The sequence below is a fragment of the Protopterus annectens genome, chromosome 4.part1, assembly GCF_019279795.1.
Source record: "Protopterus annectens isolate FY-2018-M chromosome 4.part1, PAN1.0, whole genome shotgun sequence".
Classification (NCBI taxonomy): domain Eukaryota; kingdom Metazoa; phylum Chordata; order Ceratodontiformes; family Protopteridae; genus Protopterus; species Protopterus annectens.
In genome coordinates, this window is record NC_056734.1 from 116450267 (window position 1) to 116470689 (window position 20423).

At 39.1% G+C, this 20423-nt stretch overlaps 1 protein-coding gene across 2 annotated transcripts in view; it reads left to right on the forward strand.

Moving 5' to 3' along the window:
• DZIP1L (DAZ interacting zinc finger protein 1 like) overlaps window positions 1–20423 on the forward strand; it is a 1070134-nt gene that overhangs the window by 887988 nt on the left and 161723 nt on the right. For both annotated transcript variants that reach the window (XM_044070018.1, XM_044070019.1), the window contains one exon: window positions 4223–4439. In XM_044070018.1, coding sequence (XP_043925953.1) covers window positions 4223–4439 — 217 coding nt within the window. The remainder of the gene's footprint in view (window positions 1–4222; window positions 4440–20423) is intronic.

The window sequence follows — 20423 nt, forward strand, 5'->3', positions numbered from 1 at the left end:
AAACAGCCATATTTCTCTGCAGCTGAATGTTACTTCAGCCGTGTGTCCCCAGTCAAATGTACCACAGGGAAATGTCTCGCTGCCTAGGCGCCTGAACCCATGTAGGGGTTCAGGCACCTGTGTGACATTCACTGTTGCAGTCCAGGAAAGCACACACTGCCATGCTCACAGCTTTAATAGCCAAATGCATGGTGGCAGAAGAAGCAATGAGTGTTGTGCTCAGTGTACAGTGCATACTTGTATAACTACAACATGTAGAAGTGTGCTACAGCATGGAGGAAATCCTGCAGGCTACTGTAGTCACATTTATGCTCTAGTATGCATTTTAGGTAATGTTCCCTAGACACTGTGAATGGGATAGTGGTCCACACACTCTAATTATAAAGGCACTGCCCATTGTGCACTGCAGTTTTACTGCCACTTACATGCCCTCTGGCCAGCCTGCTGCTGATGCCTGCCATATTGCCTGCTGTCTCATGTTCCCTTGGGGACCATGGACATTGTTTCCCCCCTGTGCATTTGGTTATTAAAGCTGTGGGCATGGCAGTGTATGCTTCTCTTTGCCCACAGGGAATTTGCAAACAGCCATATTTCTCTGCAGCTGAATGTTACTTCAGCCGTGTGTCCCCAGTCAAATGTACCACAGGGAAATGTCTCGCTGCCTAGGCGCCTGAACCCATGTAGATGTTTGAGTGTATTCACTGTTGCAGTCCAGGTTACCCGCCCGCCATCCCCCTTTCATTCTGGAGTTTATCTTTCCTTCTCTATCTTCTACAACCTATATGGTGTATTTGCTTGTAGATGAAGGTAAAGTTTATATTGATGCATGTATATATAGTTTTTATACATATATATTTTTGCTACCTTTTTTTGGGCACCTGACATCTGGGGCAAGAAAAACTAAAGAAAATGGCGTCGGCTGCTTGTTTTATACCCCTGACGACCTGACGTCATGGAAGAGGAGACAGCAACTGACCCAGGACCCAAGACTTTGGAATTCAGACCGACTGAGGGCAACCTGCCAGCAGATTACCCAAATGTAATGACTGGAACAGTGAATACACTCGAACTTCTACATTTATGGTAAGTGTACACAACTGTACTTTCCAATGCAGACCGAAGTCTCCCATAGGTGATATTTTAGGCTGTACAAATTTGAGAGAATTAAACGAGGCTCAGATGTAACCTTTAGCCTGGTGGTAGTAGATAGATTAGTCTTCCAACTTCACTGTCTATAAAGATACACTCACACAAGAAGGTTTGGCTGATGGAGATTTACATTTGTAGAGGTTTTTTATAATGAGCAAGTCTGGTTCTGGAATGTTTGGTATTAATTGTGTTAAGATATAAACTACCAAAACTGAAGGGGAAAAAAAAAAAAAAAAAAAGTCACCTGATGTTTTTGAATGGGTTATTTAATGAAGGTATTTTAAATGGTTGGATTTTGCCTAGTAAAGTATGTATAATTTTGGATGAAAGCATGCATTAAAGTGGTTTTGCTTCAGTCTGTGTTTTTGTTTTATAGGCATTTTGCTGCTTTGTTCTGTTGACTATTTGTTTAATAATTCCTTGTTGACTGTGTCATATTAACAGGTTTTAGCTATGACTTGGTCAGTCTTAAAATACAACTGCTGCCAGTGTTTAACCAAGTTTCTAAATTTGTCTTCATATCAGTGTTAAATAGAGTAATTTTTAATTATTTAATATTTTCATTGGATATAATGTGAGCCCCGATTTGTTTTAGCTTCTCATGCTTGCACTCATGTAAAGAAGACTACTAGCAAATTAACTTTGTTGTTTAAAGCCACATTTTGTGGTGTTACCAATGTTGTGTATATAGTTCCAGTACAGGGCTGGAATGATTTTTCTCCGTAGCTAGAGGTGCAGCTGGGGCTTTTAGAATTAGCACAGTATTGGTGAGAAATTTAAAACTTGTGCCTCCGTAGAACCTTCCTTGTCCAACATGGTGTGGTGATAGATTTACAGTAACTTCCTCACACAATTCAGTGATTAATACTACTACTGCTAATAACAATAATAATAATACAGTTGATACTTTACTTGCCTTTAGCAGTAAACAACCTGGGACTTGTTTTGAGGCAGCTGCTTCTTGGCGACACTACATTATCTGTCATTACTGTTAACTCTTGTGATTGACAATGCTGTCGGTAAAGTTAAGTATTAAAATAAAGTCAATGTAGTGGTAGGTTTACCATAATGTATCATAGTATAACATAATGTGATAGTAGAAAGAAACTATTTTTTTCATCCCTCTGCCCACTTGGGTGCGTCTGATATGCAACTGTTGCTTCTCAGCAATCGAGTTTGCCCAACCCTTTCCAGCTGACCCCTTGTTGAAAGTTCATAGTTTCACACCCCACCCCTTGTCAAAAGCCTCTTGTATGGATCTATCCATTGATTGCACTGCATAAAGATTTTTGTCACTCCTGATTTTTTTAAACTTAAGTATTTGATTGGTGGTATACTACAATCCTGCTAGAAGTGGAGAGGAGTTATACTACTGTATATGATAATTATTTGCACAGTTTTTGGCTGGATGTACCTAATTTTAGAGTCATTGTCCAGATCTGCAAGTTGAGCGGTATGATGGCAAGTAAGGTGCAAGTGTGGACATGTATCATCCCCAAGAATTGCTTTAATGTGGGTTTGTATGTTGGCGTTTGTATGTGTGCAGCTGGATGCACATTAGCTGAAGCTGGCTGAAAATCCATCAGCATTTAGATGATGAACCCTGTATTTCAAAGTTAACCAAGTCTGACATTTAGCTGTGTTCACTTTTGAAATCTTGTGGTTTTAGTCTAACAATTTACTTGCCACTACTACATGGCACCTCAGACTAAAATGTCATTTCTGGTGTTTACAGAACAGGTCATATCAGCTACAACATGTTGAAATAATCCTGGTCAATGAAATTCCAAATAGTATTCTCAGAAATATATACCCGCCCAAGGAAGTATTGAAGCTTGCTTCATCCAGGTTATTTTGACAAAATCCTGATTAGCACCTAACACTGAGAAAAAGCATTAAACCTAACAGCAGCTACTTCCTGTAGTTTCATTTTTCCAAGTATTAGTTCCTAATACCCTGGTGGGACTTGACCCCACTCTTAAGCCAGGGTACGGTTAAAGTTATGATGTTAACCAAGAATGATCTTCTCAGCACCCGCACTGTGCCCTTAATTGCCTCCTTTTGTCATTCACACAGGTTAACGTATACTGATAACATGTAACGTCTTCTGTGGATCTGTTGTATTAATCAATACAAATTTTTATTTGAAGCTTTTGACAATTTTTCTTGTGCAATTATTTTTCTTTTCTCTAAGTTCTGTAATAGTAACAATACGTAATGTCTTCCTTATCCTTAATAGTCCATTTTTGTTATCTTTGTGGCTCTTTTTTTAGCCTGTCAGTTTTTGTGGACTACTACATTCTTCTATCACTGTGGGGGTTAGGGGTGGGCATTATCTGCTGTTTGTAAGAGATGTTCTCTAATGATTTGGTTCTTTAGATCTTGTGAGTCTGTACACTTTTTAACTGTATCTTGCTTCTCAAGTGTCACCATACTGCCAGCCCATTCAGTAGATTTAGTCTGTTTCACTATGATTTCCATCGTTTTGATTTTTCTAAGCACTTGCTTCATCGCTTATTTTATGGTTTTAAGTAGGTTGAGCACACCATGCATCACTGATGCAGCTTCTGGTGATAATTTAATAATAATCATTTGTTTAGACATCATAGAATGTCAGATGGATCATAGTAGATTTTTGGCATATTAGTCTGAGACCCATCCATTTCATTCCTGCATCTGTAGTAATACCGTTAAAATGGATACATTTTTATGAAGTATTTTTTTCTGTGGGCATTTTGTCTGAAAAGGCTTTACATTTTTGCATTATATTCTCTTTGGTCACTTTATCATGTCTGGCTGTTAATCTATCCCATGGTACATGGGTTGTAGTCAGTTCCTCTGTGCCTTGAAGCCAACTTTTTACAGAAAAGTTTTTTTCCCCATTTTTGCGAATTCTCAAATTCTGTGGGAGCGCACAGTGCACTTGTAATAATCATTTCATGAATCTTTCTACCAAACAGTGTCTTACTTAATAATAAGTCCATGCATATATTTCTGATCCTAATTATAGAAAATGTGTGTTTGTGATTGCAGATTAATTTCTGCTGATAACCCAAAGTTCTTTTATTTCTAGGGAGCTAAAGGAGTTCCTTCTAACACTTACAAAAGCATGAGTTTGACACTGAAAGCTCAGAGTGAACAGAAGGCAAAGAAATTTCAGGAGTTTAACATTCTGAAGGAGAAGTTTTCTCGAGAAGTCACCAAGAAAGTGAAAACAAGACTTAACAGTGAAGATCAGCATGTACCAAGCTCTTCTGCAGTCAAAATTAAATCAAAGGACATAAATCCAGGTACTCAGAGGAATGTTGTGGAGTGTCGAGATCTTTTGGCTGTCTCTCATTATCCCAGGTTGTTTTAGTAAGATCTTCTCATTCTTCATCTTGTGTTGTTATAGAATGTTGTTGTTTTCGTGTCTTTCGGATTTTCCTGGTTAGGGATCGCCACAGCGGAACTCCGGTCCGCTAATGATTGGCAGTAGATTTTTACCTGCCGAGCTGCCAACCCTGACGCACAACCTTCAACGAAGGTATGCCTATTCACGCATGTCTCCACACAGAAGACGCTCTAGCTGAGAATTGAACAGGACAACGTCTTACTGTGAGGTGACAACGCTACCGCAGCACCACCATATGTTGTTATAGAATGTTTACTTAAAATATGTATCATATCACTGTAAGTAAAATAAATCTGATTATACAAGAATAAAGTTCCACCACTAGGTGGCATCCAGGAGCAGATTTTTGTGCTCCTATTGAATGAAATGTTGGCACTTGTAATGCCAAGTGCGGACAAGCCAAATAAAAAAAGAAAACCTATGAAAAGAGCAAATATCGAAGATTGCTCTTCTTTAAACTTCCTTTTTTGCAGTCACAACCCCCCACCCCACCTCCTCGATATGGGGGGGCAAGCCTCCCACATCCCCCAACTTACATATACCAACTCCAAGATCTCCATACCTTGGAGAAAAGGGAATATTTTAGGAAATGGCCACTTGGACATGGTATATGCAGGTCCATTTTTCATCCATTCAGTCTCTGTGTGTTTTAGGACTCAGTCCAGTGGGTTCCATCATTTCACATGCTTACCAGATTTTGCAATATTCACCACCTAAAGCCATTCATTTACAAATTGCCATGAAGTGTTGCTGACAGTATATGTATGCATTGTGATATTCCTACTGCTTATTTTTTTCCAGAATTCTGATATCTGATGCTGCTGAAGAAAAGTTTTGTCACTATTCCTGACTCTACACAAAAAGATTTGTAAATTTCTGCATTTTGTGGATTTATTTCAGTTTTGTGTTGTCATTATTGTATTTTCATTATCATTTTCTTCTTTGTTGCCCCTACACAAAGAAGATATTTCTGCATGGGAATTGGAACTTGAACACACAACTTAATTCTGCCAGGCTTTTGACTGTGTAGCATTAGATGTATAAAATATTGTAGAGTTACTTGTTTGCTGTGCCTGTGAATAGACTCCTCCTGATGACCTTTTTTGCCATACTTAGCACCAAAAGAATGCAGGTACAGGTACAAATGCAGATACTCACATACAGTGTAAATGCAAAAAAATAAATGTTTTGTATTACACAGGTTAATAAAACAGTTGTTGCCATTTCATTTTTTCAGTACAGGGGCATACACGGGTAGATTGCATAGTGCAGCAACACTGATACATAATGAAAAATCACCTTTGTTGGAAGGCCCCATATGTGTAACATTTTAGCTTCAATGACTACCTATTGATCCACTCATTCACCCCAGTCTAACTGGTGTAACCTTGTCTCACCTACTTTGAATGTTCTCCCCATTCTGGGAAAGGGAGTGTCTTATTGGTAACCTCATTTTTTCTAGTAGTGGGGGACAATAGTATGTACCATTTGAACTTCATACACAGCGAACATTAAGTCTTCTAATATGTAACTAACTAACCCATCAGCCCCCAGTGAGGCCAACTTATTGCATCCACACTGCTTGCCAGGTGCTGTCTGAATTTGGGACAGCAGGTGCAAACTGGTTGATCCCAAACATCTATCAAGGTTGTTTCTGCTGTGTTGTTGCTTCCAGCGCACTTGCGGTCTCCCAGAGATAGATAAACCAGTGTTACCCACTCATTCTTGTTTTTTGCCTCACTGCCCGAGTCCAGGTTGTAGGCATTGCCAACAGAGCAGTGTGTTGCCATAGTCAAAATATATTCTGTTTATGTTGTCTATTTGCTTGAAGCTTGCTCTCACTAGTACTGTGCATTAATCCAGTACATCCCACTGATGCAGTGTGATATTTATTATCTGCACTAGCTGTTGTATTTATTTTATTTTATTTTATTGTTAACCGGGAAAATCCAGCTGGACCAGGTCCATTTTCAATGGATGCCCAGGGAGAAAAGCTCTACAATTAACATACAGTTAGTAGTTAATGCAGTGAGAAATATACAAAATGAAAAGACAGCAGATTACTTACAAGCAGATGCATTCAATAATTTATCAATAGTTTACAGGCATTGCAGGATTGAAATATCGTTAGATTAACATTTGCAAATAGGTAGAATAGACATGACTACATGTGCTGTTTTTAACTAGCAGTACATACAGTTTGACAGTTTACATTTCTAGTAAGTGTACACTGGAAGAAGTACAATGACCAGTGTGGCTTATTATAAGAAGTATTTATATCTATGTGAGTACAATAGTGTACATTCTAGTTGGAGTTGTTTGGAGGAGGAGGAGAAAAGGTGTAGTGATTGTCAAGTGATACATGGGCAAACCCAAGTTGCCCTGAGATGTGATTTGAGTAGTTTTTTGAAATTTGTGTTTGTTGTTGCAAGGGTTATAACAGTGGGGAGATTGTTCCTTTTTCTGGGCTATGATGTGGGTGATGGTGCTGCGGTAGCGTTGTCGCCTCACAATAAGACGCTGACTGGTTCGACTCTCAGCTAGAGCATCTTCTGCGTGGAGACATGCATGAATGGGCGTACCTTCGTTGAAGGTTGTGCATCAGGGCTGGCAACTCGGCACGTAAAAATCAACTGCCAATCATTAGTGGACCGGAGTTCCGCTGTGGCAACCCCTGACCGGGAAAAGCCGAAAGACACAACAACATGTGGGTGTATAGGGCTTTACCTGCAGTGTTGTTAGCAGTTGTAATACTGAGGAGAGGTTTATTGGATGAGCGGAGAGGGTGACTGGATGAGTGGGATGTTAATATCTGCTTTAAGGCTGGAGTTTTTTCTGGGTAGTTTCTGATGTTAAAGGCGCAAGTGAGTTTGTTGGTAAGTTAGGAAATTCAAGCCATTGAATTTCTTTTAGTACTAGGCAGTGTTGGGCTCTAAAGGGAGAGTTGTTGGCAAATTTGGCAATTTTGTTATAGCATGACTCTTAACTTGTCCAGATCTGATTTTCTAGTATGGGTTAGGATTTGTGCAGCATAAGTAAGTGTTGATAAGAGGTGAGTTTAAGCTAGGGTGATTCTTGCTTTATCTGTGAGAGAGTTTTTGTGCCTGTAAAGGGTTCCCATTTTTTTATGACCCTTATGGATGGTTTGTGCTACATGTAGATCGAAAGATAGGTTGTTGTCTATTTCAATTCCTAGGAGTTTTGTGTGGGTGGCTGGAGAGATGATAGTGCCATCCCTAGATGAGATTGAGAAAGTAGAGGGGGTAGATTTTGTTTATTAGGGGTGAACAGAAGAAGATTGGTTTTATTAGGGTTGAGAATGAATTGGATGTCAGTGATCCAAGTTTCAGTAGCAGAGAATGATTCTAGGGCTAGTTGTTGTAGGGTGTTCACAGATGGGGCTGTGCAGATGAGTGAAGAGTCATCTGCCTACTGAATTAGTGAGGCTTGCTTGGAGGAGGTGTGTAGATTGTAAAAATAGAAAAGAGTAGTGGGCCTAATATTGAGCCTTGTGGTACTCCTATGGAGTTAGGGAGAGGAGGGGATAGTTCATTTTGCCATTGTACAGATTGTTGTCTGTTTGATAAGTAGCTTTTATTTATTTATTTTATTTTACATTTGTTGACCGGGCTAGTCTAACTGGATATATGTCCATTTTCAGTAGAGGCCGAGGGAGAAAAGTTCCAGTATTAAATAAAGTGAATAAAGATACAAAGCATCTACTTAAAGAAAACATTATAACGCTAGATTAATGTAAAAAAAAACTTTACCATAGATTTAATTTAAGTTAGTAGGCGAGAAAGGAAAAGAGGGAAAAGAGAAAATGAAATAACAATATAAGAAAAAAGAAAAAACATAATTATATTAGAGTTGGTGTAAAGAGATTTAGAGCAGCTGATATAACTATAGAATAATATGTATAGCAGATTTAGAGAAGTGGGTTAGACATGGAAAGCAAAAATAAATGAATAGCTAGTATCTATCAAACATCTTATATACGTAGATGCACACAGGGCATGGCATGTAACAAACATCTTATATACATAGGTGCACACAGGACATGGCATGTAACAAATCTCTGAAAAGGCTAGTTTTTATTAAGCAGTAGTTTGACAGGGAACAGAAAATACGGGGTTAAAACTAGAAAAAATTGTAGAACATCCTAAACAAATAGTGAAGGAGATAAGAAAAGGATATAAGTGTTGAGGAAGTTTTAGAGGCATTTTAGCAAGGGGAGAGGGTGTCAGTGTGGTTTAGAACATGTACATAACCATTGGGATTTAAGGAAGTCACTTAGTTGGTTCTTAAACAGTGGAGTAGATGTAAGGGAAGTTAGATCATTTGGAAGTCTGTTCCAAGTGTTTCCAACAAAGTTAGTAAACAGGCATTCACCAGATTTGTTATTGGATTTAAGGGTGGCTACTAGTAACTTATTTGCTGAGCATAGAGTTTTGAGATTTATATAAGGACTAATAAGATTACAGAGTACAGGAGTATTAGTGGGATGGTGCAGGACCTTGTGAGTGATAGTAAGCTGCTGAAGAAGAACCTGGTTTTGAAATTCTAGCCATCCTAGCTGTTCCAGATTTTGGCAGTGGTGGGTTCTAAAAGGGGAGCCAGTGGCAAATCTGGTGATGTTGTTCTAGGAGGTTGATGATGGGTTTGAGCAATAGTAGTCCTGGCAGAGGGTGTAAGAAAGGGTTTAAGCCTATAGAGGAAACCAAGTTTTCTATTAACTGCTTTGATAGTTAAGTTTATGTGAGTGTCATAGTTAAGATTATGATCAATTGTTACACTTAAGAGTTTGGTGGTTGTGCCGGGTGCTATTACAGTGCTATTATTTGATGTAATTGTGAAATTAATACGGGTAGACTTCTGTGTGGGAGTGAACAGTAATAGTTTAGTTTTTTTTTGGGTTAAGGAGGAGACAGCGTTGATGGAACCGGTTTTCAACTAAGGTAAGAACTCTTTGGGTACTGGACTGGAGTTCAGCTGAAGAGGCTGCGGCACAGATTGTCGAGTCATCAGCTTATTGTATGCAGGTGGTTTGGGGGAGGATAGTTTTCAGATCATTAATGAAAATAGAAAAGAGGAGAGGTCCCAGAATGGAGCCTAGTGGGACACCCAGAGTGACTGGGAGCTGAATAGATAATTTATTGTCCCAGAAGACTGCCTGTTGTCTGTTACCTAAATAAGACTTAAACCATTTGACTGCCTGAGTATCTAAGGAAAGTGATTGTAGTGTATCTAACATTAACTGATGATTAACCATGTCAAAGGCTTTAGAGAGGTGTATAAAGAGAGCAGAGGAAAGTAAGTTGTTATTACGATTTCTATTAATACAGTCAGAGAAGGATAAAAGAGCAGCTGTAGTGCTGTGGAATGGCCTGACGCCATGCTGGCAGTCAGCCAGTAGCTTGTTTTGTAGGAGATGCTCAAGTAGCTGCCGGTGGATACATTTCTCCATGATTTTTGCTAAAGGAGAGAGTATGGCAATGGGTCGAAAGTTAGTGAGTTCCGTTGAGTTACCACCCTTATGTAATGGAATTATATGTGAGACTTTCCAGAGAGAAGGGATGGTACATTCTGTAGTACTGTTTATTAAGATGGAAATAGGGTAGGCTAGTGCACCAGCTGCCATTTGCAGATATTCGGCTGGGTGGAGGTCAGCTGATGGAGTACAAGGTTTAAGTTTTTGGAGAAGCGTATGGATGAGTGATGTTGGCACTGATTGTAGAGTAAATGCAGGAGGATTATTAGCCATTGAGGGTATTGTAGTGGTGCTAGCTGGGGATAAGGTATTTGCTTGTGATTTGACTGATTTTGAGAAAAATTTGTTAAATGTATCTGCGATTTGGATGGGAGTGTTCTGAGTCAAGTTAGATGGGGTAGAAGTTTTGGAGTGACCTAGATGAAGTAGTCTGTTAATGCCTGACCAGAACTTTTGTGGATTATGCGGTTGGGTTTGTTGGAGTTTATGGTAATAGTTTTTTTTGTCAAGAATAATTAATTTTTTAGTCGTGTTTCTAAGCTGTCTAAAGTTTTGATGGACCATAGGGTCTTTTGTACATCTCCATTTGGACCAAATCTTATTTTTCTGTAGCATTTTGTGCCTGGTCTCTTTGGAGAGCCAAGGAGCAGGTTTGTTCCTAGTTCTGACTGTACGAGAAGGGGCATGGCGGTCAAGAATTAGCAGGAATTTGGAAGTATGACACCGCTTCATCAAGAGGTAGGTATTTTAGAGGTGACCAGTTGCAAGCTCTGAGCTCAGCTAGGTAGCTGTCTGGGTTTAGATATTTCTTGTTTCAGGTAGTCCTAAAGGTAGTTTGGTTGGAAATAGTGGTCTTTTGTCTAGTTATAAAGATAAGAGAGTGGTCACTAATATCATCAGGCAATGTATGTGTTTTATATAGGAGGGGATTACTATTCACTAATATCCAGTCTAAGGTACTTTTTTGTTGCTAGGTTTCTGGGTTCTGATAGGAGAGGTGATGGTTTGATAGAAGCCATAAAGGTTTATGTGAGTAGTAGGTTTGTCTGAAGTACAGCAATACCAATTGATATTAAAATCTCCAAGGAGTATGGTTTCTTGTGGGAAGGATGTGGACAACCAGCTAAGTGAATTTTCAAGAGTATTAATGTTGTTACCTGGAGGGATATAGGCACAGATAATGTATAAGGATTTATTTGTATTAATTTGGAGCGTAGTGATTACAATTTCAATATTGTTAGGAGTGAGAGGTTGAGTATCCAGTATTGTAATTTGTAATTCAGATTTATACAATATTGCTACTCCACCACCTTTTTTGTTTAGACGAGCTCGTCTCAGGATATTATATCCAGGTGGTATTACATCATCGCTGCTAGTTACTGGCTTGAGCCAAGTTTCTGTTAGACATAGGATGTCAAAAGAATAGAAACCTAATAGTGCATGTAGCTGTGTCATTTTATTGTTTAAGCTATGTATGTTGAGGTGAGCTATGAGAAGAGAGTTGGGGCCACCAATTGGGGTTTCAGAGGTGGTGTGGAAAGGTTGGGAATCAGGGATGGTGTTTTCTGGGCCTGGATTAGGATGAATGTCACCATGTAGAAGTAGGTGTTGCTGTGGTGTATGCGAGTGTTTTAAGAGTTTGGAAAAATTACAGTATGGTTTTCTCAGTTGGAGGTACCTAATGTGGGTTAATCTATGAAACTGAGGTAGAAGGTAGGATGATGAAGATGTTGTGTTACAATAAATTGGTGCAGATGAAAGGGAGAGAGGAGTTGTTTGTTTTAAGGGATGTTGAAAACTAGTATGGTTTAGGTATTCATAATTGGTGAGTATATGAGATATAAGTAGAGAGGGAAGAATTATAAAAAAGAGGAACAAGTAAAAGAGTTTAGGTATGGCAGTGATAAGCATGTTAAGGTGAAAGGAAAGCTGAGGCATTGGGATGAAAAATTGAGTAGTAAGGAAAGGTAATTGGTGAGGTTGTACAGAGAGGGTTAGATAAAGGGAGGTACTAAGTAATTAGGAGTTAAGTATGTAACAAGATAGGGTAGTCTATAGGTTGACACATAATGAGGGTGTGGTCATGGAGGCATAAGTACAGATGTACTGGGGGTGGGTGGAATTTGGGGGTAGGGTAGGGGAGCAGAGTGAGCCCGCAGGGCGAAAGGAGCGGGTTAGAGCAAGTGAAGGAAGAGGTCCCAGAGTCAGTCTGTGACCAGCAGATTATAGTGGAGCAGTTAGAAGTTCCAGGTAAGAGGTAGCACAAGTTTAAGATAAACAGTGGCAAGGTATATAGGGCTGGGCTAAAGACTACAGAAGGAAGGAGAGGGACAAGATAGAGTAGAGTCAGATACACTGAAGAAGGTGCATGGTAGACTGTAAGTAATACAAGTGAGGTGAGAGTTAGAAATTACAGAGCCTATTGTAGAGAGCCACCTAGTGGTTAAAGGTTAAAACTACAGACAGCACTAAAATAGAGGAAAATAAGAAGTAGGACACAACTGGAGTAAACAATGTTAAAGCAGAGAAGCTTATTATGGGGTAGGAGGGGGTATGGCTGCTGGGTAGATGGCTCAGGAGGGAGGTTTCACACAGCAAACTGGACTACAGATACTTCTTTGTATTCTTTTAAAAATAGACAATTCAGCTCCAGAGCCTGCATGAGAGGAGACACATACTTTCCCTGTTTCTATAGATGGAAGGGTTTTGAATGTAGGATTGTAACTTCCTTGCAGATGAGATGGCTTTCTTTTGTTTTGAGAGGGGTCCTTATAGGGCAGGCAGGTAGATTCACCAGTCAACAGCAGGTTAAGAGGTTAAAAGCTGTGTAGGTTTAGAGAGGAGAAAAAAGCAAATTAAGTAAACAATACAGCTATGCATGCAGCAGTTAGACAAAGATAGTTTAAGAAGTTAGACAAATATATTAATAAAATTCATTTTACACATTAACTGTTACTAAGAAAAACAACACAAAGCTTAGGAATACTACTCTAAGTCTAGATGCCAACAGGCTCATAATAATGTCTGGTCATATCTAACCACGTGTAGGTGGTATACAAGACCCAGTATTAAATACTTATTGTTGTAATAGCTAAAAACATTGAGTAACAAGACCCAGTATTAATCACTTACTAATATTGTAATAGTTAAGCAGCACTATTTCACTAGGTCATCTCAGAACAGAAATTAATAGACTCAGGGACCTAGTAGTTAACAAGCAGGTACACAAAATTCGGTATCCAGAAAGCCAATCAGATAAATACAGTTTCTAGAGAATAGAGTAGCACAGCAATTCAAAATTACAATTATTTCCGCTAAGGAATTAGGCTGATTAAATATTAAGCAATAAACAGGCAGTACACACAATCCAAGATTAAATGTTGTAGACAACATAATATTGTAGAACAGGTAATGTCAGGTAGCAAATTCATTGTGTTAATATATGTGATGAACATAAAGTAAAGAGGGTGTTTGTCCAAAATAGAGGGGAAATCTGGAGAGAGGCTAGTGCTACATATGCTACAACGGTCTCAGCGAGCGAGACTGCAGCCAGTTAAAAATGCACCTGTAGTAGTCAGTGTTAAGCAACAATTGTAGCCTCTGCTATGAGTGGATAGGAATACTGGAGGTATAAACAGTTAAAAATACAAGCAGTATGCCAGCGTTATACAGCTATAATAGTAATCGCTACAAGTGGAGATGCACAGATAGAGTGAGGCTCATGTAGAGGGGGACAGCAAGTTAGCAACGCCACAATCTTAATAAAATGTGGTAATGAATCATGAAATAGAGCACAAAATGGAATAAGGCGAGGTATATCCATGCACTGCAGCAAGTGCGCAGTTTAGAATCAGCTGGATATCGCTCCTGGCAACTCTATGTTGTTGAGGCTAGGTGAGTGGCTTACTTTAAAGCCACGTGGGAACGCCAATATGCAGCTGGACTTTTGAACCAGGAGATAGTAGGAGAAGTAAAGGATAGAGAGTGAAGAGCATCCAATAGTTTTGGGTGTAAGACCATGTCAAATGCTTTAGAGAGGTCTAAAATGGTAGCAGATACATAGTTGTTGTTGTTTTCTATGATGGTTAACCTGATTGGTGAAGGAGAAAAGGGCAGTAGTTGTACTATGGTGAGGGCGGAATCCATGTTGGGTGGAGACTTACGAGTGTATGCATTTCTCTAGGAGCTTAGATAAGGGAGAAAGATTAGCTATAGACCGATAGTTGTAAAAGTCGTAAGATTTACCACCTTTGTGAAGAGGTATAATGTCGGATATTTTCCATAGTTGTGGCACATAAGCTTCCTGAATGGACCTGTTTATTAGGCTTGATACTGGATGTGATAGGGAGTCAGCTATTTTTTAGGAAGTGTGCTGGTATATTGTCTGCTGCAAGTGTGGTAGGTTTTAGTTTGAGGAGGAGTTTTTTTTAATTTCAGATGTAGGGACAGGTGAGAGAGAGAAGGATGGTTGGTTGGTAGAGCTGCTAGGAGGGTTCCCAACAGTTGTGGCTGGTGAGTTATTAGTGTTCGTTAGTTGGCTGGAGAGAGTTTGACTTGAGTTTATGAAATGACAGTTAAGCTGGAAAGCCACATCTTTGCTGTTAGTATTGGAGGAGGTAGGGGTGGGGGTAGCAATTGTGCCAGGTTTTAGTAGGGAGTTGATACTATGCCAAACTTTTTGAGGATTTTTTGAGTGTTTGTTTCGGAGACCTGGGAAGTAGTTTTGTTTGTCTAGTTTAGTTTGTTTTTTGGCTAGATTCCTAAGTTGTTTATAATTTTGTTTGGTATGACCAGAGTTTTCTTGTTTCCATTGCTTCCAGGCCTTATCTCTGTTTTTTAGTAGGGCTCTTGTGTCCCTTCTTAACAATGGAGCATAGTTTGCTTTGGTTTTTATCTTTCTTATTGGTGCAGTGGAATTTAGAACTGAGATAAACATATTATTAAAATAGTCTACTGCCTGATCTAGTTGTAGGGTTCTTAGAGGCTGCCAGTTACATTGCTTTACAATGTTGTTTAGGTTGTCTGGGGTTGTTATGATCATCCCTGATGTATCTGTAGGTTATGGGTTTAGGAGTATTGGTTCATTTCCTTAGGAGGAAGGTGGGGGGAGATGGTCACTGAGAACATCAGGTAAGCATCCAGTCTGATAGTGATGTTTGGGGCTATTCACTAGTGTCCAATCAATAATGGTTTGTTTATGGGGTTTTTTGTCTACTCTGGTGGGCTCTTGAATTAGCTGGGTGAAGCCATAGAGGTTAATTTGGTTAGTGGGGTTGCTGGAGTTGCAGGCTTGCCAGTCAGTATTGAGGTTGCCTAATAAAATTGTTTCTTGAGGGGAGTTATGATTCAGCCATTGAAGGGTTTCTTCTATGGCTGGAGAGTTATTTCCAGGAGGAATGTCGCAGCAAAGGATAGCAATTTTTTTATCATTGGTTATTAGGATAGAGGCTATAGTTTCAGCATTTTGAAATGTTGGCAAAGGGGTATGAAATGGCAGGAGGTTTATTTTGTTTTTGAATAGAATTGCGGCTCCACCACCTTTCCTATTTGTTCTATCTAGCCTTAAGATATTGTAACCTGGTGGTAGATTTCCATCGCTAGTAGTCACTGTATACTCACTATCTTTTCACTTTGTTGTATAAATGTTTGTATTACATATTTACATTTTTGGATACTGGCTTCCTATCACTCCACTGACAGTAGGATTTTCTAGATGGTATTTTATATTTAAAAGTGTAAATCAGTGAGTCATGCAATCTGTCTGCACCACAGAAGCAGCTAAAACTGTAGATCTTAAACCTTAAGGGAGATTGTTAGATCTTTGTAGACTAGAGGTTCTACCTGCTGGCATATCTAAGGGCTGTGTGTTTGAATACAGAGGAAATGGCGCATGCATTTGGAGTTTAAGACTTAGTAGGTACGTAACCTGGATGACAGATATGAGGATTAACTACCTAACTACTTGTTCAGGCATAAATATAACAACTCCACAGCCTATCTCACAAAATTAACAGACAGCTGTTATAATAAAAGTAATGGAACAGCCATAATTCTGCATTGGCCATGTTGCCTGACTCTGTGATGCAGTGAGATTGAGCTCTGACTGCAACACAAGCAAACATGGTTTAATTAGCATCCTCAGCACTGAAGAAGCTTGGGGGCTTAAGGGGGCATAGCTCTACCTGCAGCTTCCAAGAGACTGAGGCACTGGGTAGTACAATTACCTTGTGAAAACCAGGGAGACCACCACTTGTGCTGTATGGGAAGGGGGAGGGATGCTTGGAGGGAACATCCTTTGCAGAAGTGGGGCGACGTTCTCTGTGAACAGCCCATTACGCTCATGCATGTGCACACACAAACACACAAAATGATGCCTCATCGATATTTACAGATAAGACTGAGAAGAAAAAAACAAAAATCCTCAAGCCACCCCAGTGGCTGCTTGAATGATGGGCTCCTTGTTCTGATGATTGGGAACAACTGGGCTGATTGACTGAGGAGGGAGCTGATGACCAACAGGCAGCAGAGGCAAAGAGGGAGAAAAAAATTCTGCATAAGTATTTGAAGATTAAAGCAACTCCATAGTTGTCAGAGATGTCAAGCTTGTGAATACTGTTTGGTGGACGTTACTTGTACATTTCCAGATGGCTGTTATGAAAGTTGTTAGAAGTAGCCAGACTCTTTCCATCAGTAGTCATAATATATTGGCCAATCCTCGCTTATGATACTGGTGGCATATTTGTGCCCATCCATAATGTTTTGATTGCAGATCCTTCTGTAGACCAAAGCGAAGCTGTTTGTCATGCATTCTTGAGTTGGGGTGTCCTGATTTTCAACGTGCCAGTCACTACTGCCATCTGTTGTTGCACCTAGTGTGCAGTTGAACCTGCATCTGACATCCTAATGGGATGATTTTAGTCTCTGATTATCCATATCCCTCAGTAGTAAGTCTGCACTCTGTCATTTCCAGACACAATGGAGTCCCTTAGGAAGGGGAGTGTTTAGCAGCACAGTTCACAGGGTTAATCAGTAAGCTAGTAATGAAGTTCTCTTCTTTGTTCTGTGTTTTATTCCTTCGTTCCTTCATCTGCATAGTGTAACTCTGATCAAATCACAAAATCAAACAACATTTTCAAATCACCCTTACAATAAGGGCTTTTGTACCTAGTTTGTTTATACGATTAACAGATAAAAATATATATTTTTTATTTCAGGGAAGGTTTTCTGGCAGGTTATTGTGATTATAGGAATAATCGCTTTGTAGAAAATACCTTCTGTCATCACTCATGGGTATCCTGTTTCATCACAATCGTTTAACAAGAATTGATCAAATCTTAGGAATTTCTTAAACATGCTCTGTCTTGAAGGCATTTGAGCCAGATTTCCATGTGTTGATTTACTATTAAATGCTTTAGATAAATTTTAGCATTTTTTTTTGCCTTGGTGTTTGTTTCATCCATGTGCACTTAAGCAAACAGGGTGGAGTGATTTGTTTGGTGAAAATTGTGAAAAACACCACTTGTGTTTCAGGAATAGAGGCAGGGATGCTTGGAGAGTACTCTTGTAGAATCAAGGAGATGCATCTGAAGTTGGCCTGTTACATGTCCCCTCCTCTGTGCGATGTTGGATGTGCACGGGTCACTAGAGCATAAAAAGCAGAAAAATGCTTGAACCACCCCTAGAGATTGTCTAAAAGATGACCCCTCTTACATTTAGACCTCATCCTGGTGATTGAGAATAAATGAGATGAGTGGCCAGGAGAGTGTTGATAATTGACAGGCAATGGGGGAAGGGGGGAAAGAGTGCAAAAAAAAAAAATAGAATATTTCTTGGGCCATCTGACTAGAGGCTTTAGTGTTGCTTTTTGGCTATCCCACCCCCTACTTTTCAGACATGCAGAGCATTTTGTCATACCAGCAAGTCATTAGCTTTGTTGTATAGAAACATCTATCAGCCTGCTTTCCTTACCATGTAAAAGGAAAAAGTTAGTTTGAGTTTTTTTGTACTAAGAAAGATCAGTGACTTGTACCCAGTTTTAGAGCATGAGGGTTTAAACCACTTTACTACATACAAAGCTGTTTGATACAACCAAACTCCTGAATTGCCTTTGTTTTCTAAGTCAAGGATGTTACATTTGTTCCCAAGAGATTCAGAATATTTACTTATATATTGTATTTCATTCACCTCACAGGTATGCATGCATGGAAAGGAGTATGTGGATTTGCTGTAGTGAGCACATGTGGTTTAGAAAAAGGTTGGGTGGAAGTCCCCTGTCCCCACAGATGTGAAGGATAACTCACTGATTTTGTAACTAAGCAATTTTTGTCTCCACAACAGCTTTATGATGTTTCACGTGTTTTGTGCTTCACCTTCAAACCTTGGTGCTGGTATTCCTCAGGGCTTTTGGATGTCATTAACAGTCTTGATAGATGCCTAGTAGTGCATCAACGTGTGCGAGATGCTGTATTCATTACTGAGTAATCATTAATTAACTGACTATATTTTATTAACCAGGTTTGCCTTGCTGGTCTAGGTCCATTCTCAGGAAGACCCAAGGAGAAAAGCTCCAGTGCAAGTGAGAATGGGAGTAAATACATAATTTCTAACACAGCATATGTTTTACATCAGCTAAATATGTTACATAGAGCAAAGTAATAGGGAGATCATTAGTTATGCAGTATACAATCATAGAATCAATAATCCTTGTTCAAAGTTTTTTTTATGTTGTAGTTAGGATACCAGGTATGTTATAGCAAGACTTATTTTTACAGCAATGTTTTTTCCAACCATATAGATAGAACACATAAAGAAAGGTCTGTCTTTTTATGTTGGAATTGCAGAATACTTAATTGGAATTGCTTGACATTACTCAAACTGTAACAGAAAAAGCTTCTTGAGATTTGGTTGAGGTTGTTTCATGAGCAGAGTAAGTTGTATCTAGGGAATATGTCACTTATCCTCAGTGGAACTTGAGGCATGTATCCTGTTACTTCTCTTAAACGTCTTGTTAGATGGTGTATTTCAGTAGATGTGTTAAGTCAGGGCACAGTTCCTTGCAGGTAAGGCTGAAGGGGAAGAGTTAAGTGATTCTGAATTATTTAATTCCTTGACTTCACAGTGATGGTGATACACTGGGGGCAAATCTAGCTGTTCTCTTATAGCTAATTAATAACATAGTGAAAATGGGCTTAGACACCCCAATAAAAAGTACGTACACACAAAACAGTTTTGGGAGAAGTACAATTCTTGCCACTGATCTTCAGAAGTCTAGTTCCAGGTGCTTTATTTGATGTGATACACAACTTACGCTTTCTGATTCAGCTGCTTTACTTACATGTTCTTGAAAGCTTAGTTGTGTAGGTGTTCTTGAAAGCTTTTTATGATCAGTAATTAGCTCTAAATATTTTCATTTTAATAATAATTTATACATTCTAGTTGTCCTTGAATTAGTAATTCTGTGTCTCAGTCCTTGCTTAAATTTCTTGGTTTAGTAATTATTTTTTTATTTAAATTCAGTTAATGGTTTAGTAGCTTTTTCATTAGTATCTGAGAGCATGTTTTTACGTTTTTAGTGTAAAACATCTGGGGCTTATCACTGTACAGGATGGAGTCATCCATACATATTGTATTAATGCAATGTTCTCAGTACTGTTCTTTGTGTCACTTGTAAATAATGTGAAAAGTAGTGACCCTGTTCTACAGCCTTGTGGGATTCCAGTGTTCACCATTGCAGAAGGTATGATGATTTAATATCAGAAACCAGCTTCAGATTATGAACTTAATTAGCTGTTGATCCAGAGTATTGCTTGATTTCAGAAGCCAGAGTCACCGGAACAACATGTTAGCAGGTAGTAAGATATTGTGTCAGACATTTTACCAGAGTACATCACAATATTGAAGTGTCCTTTGTCAGTTGCTATGGTGATGCAGACTGTTTAGTAGTACAGTGTTTACTCCACATTTTGCTGGAATCCATGTTGTGTATTAAAGAACATATGATGTTCTGCCAGGTGGTAGGCAGTTTATCGATGAGTAAGTCTTTCCAGAACCATAAGCAATGGACTTTGCATGCTAATCAGTCAGTAACTTCAGTCACTGAGCACAGTGTACAGTTTGGAATGGTGATTGATCTTTGTTTCTAGATATGAGGTTCAGCTCTGTCATGAATGTTTTGGTTTATTGGTGTAGGGTTGACTTCTTTTATGTAAGTTGATGAGCATCTCCATACAAGTGGAGCCATGTCCCATTACCTGACTGAATATATATGTTTAACCAGTGTGGTGGTAGGAGTCTGCCATTGGAATTTTTCTATGGAGTTTTTTAGCCTTTTATAACTGCTGAGTTGGGATGATGGAAACTTCTGCAGTAGTTTTGCAGTAATGGAAATGT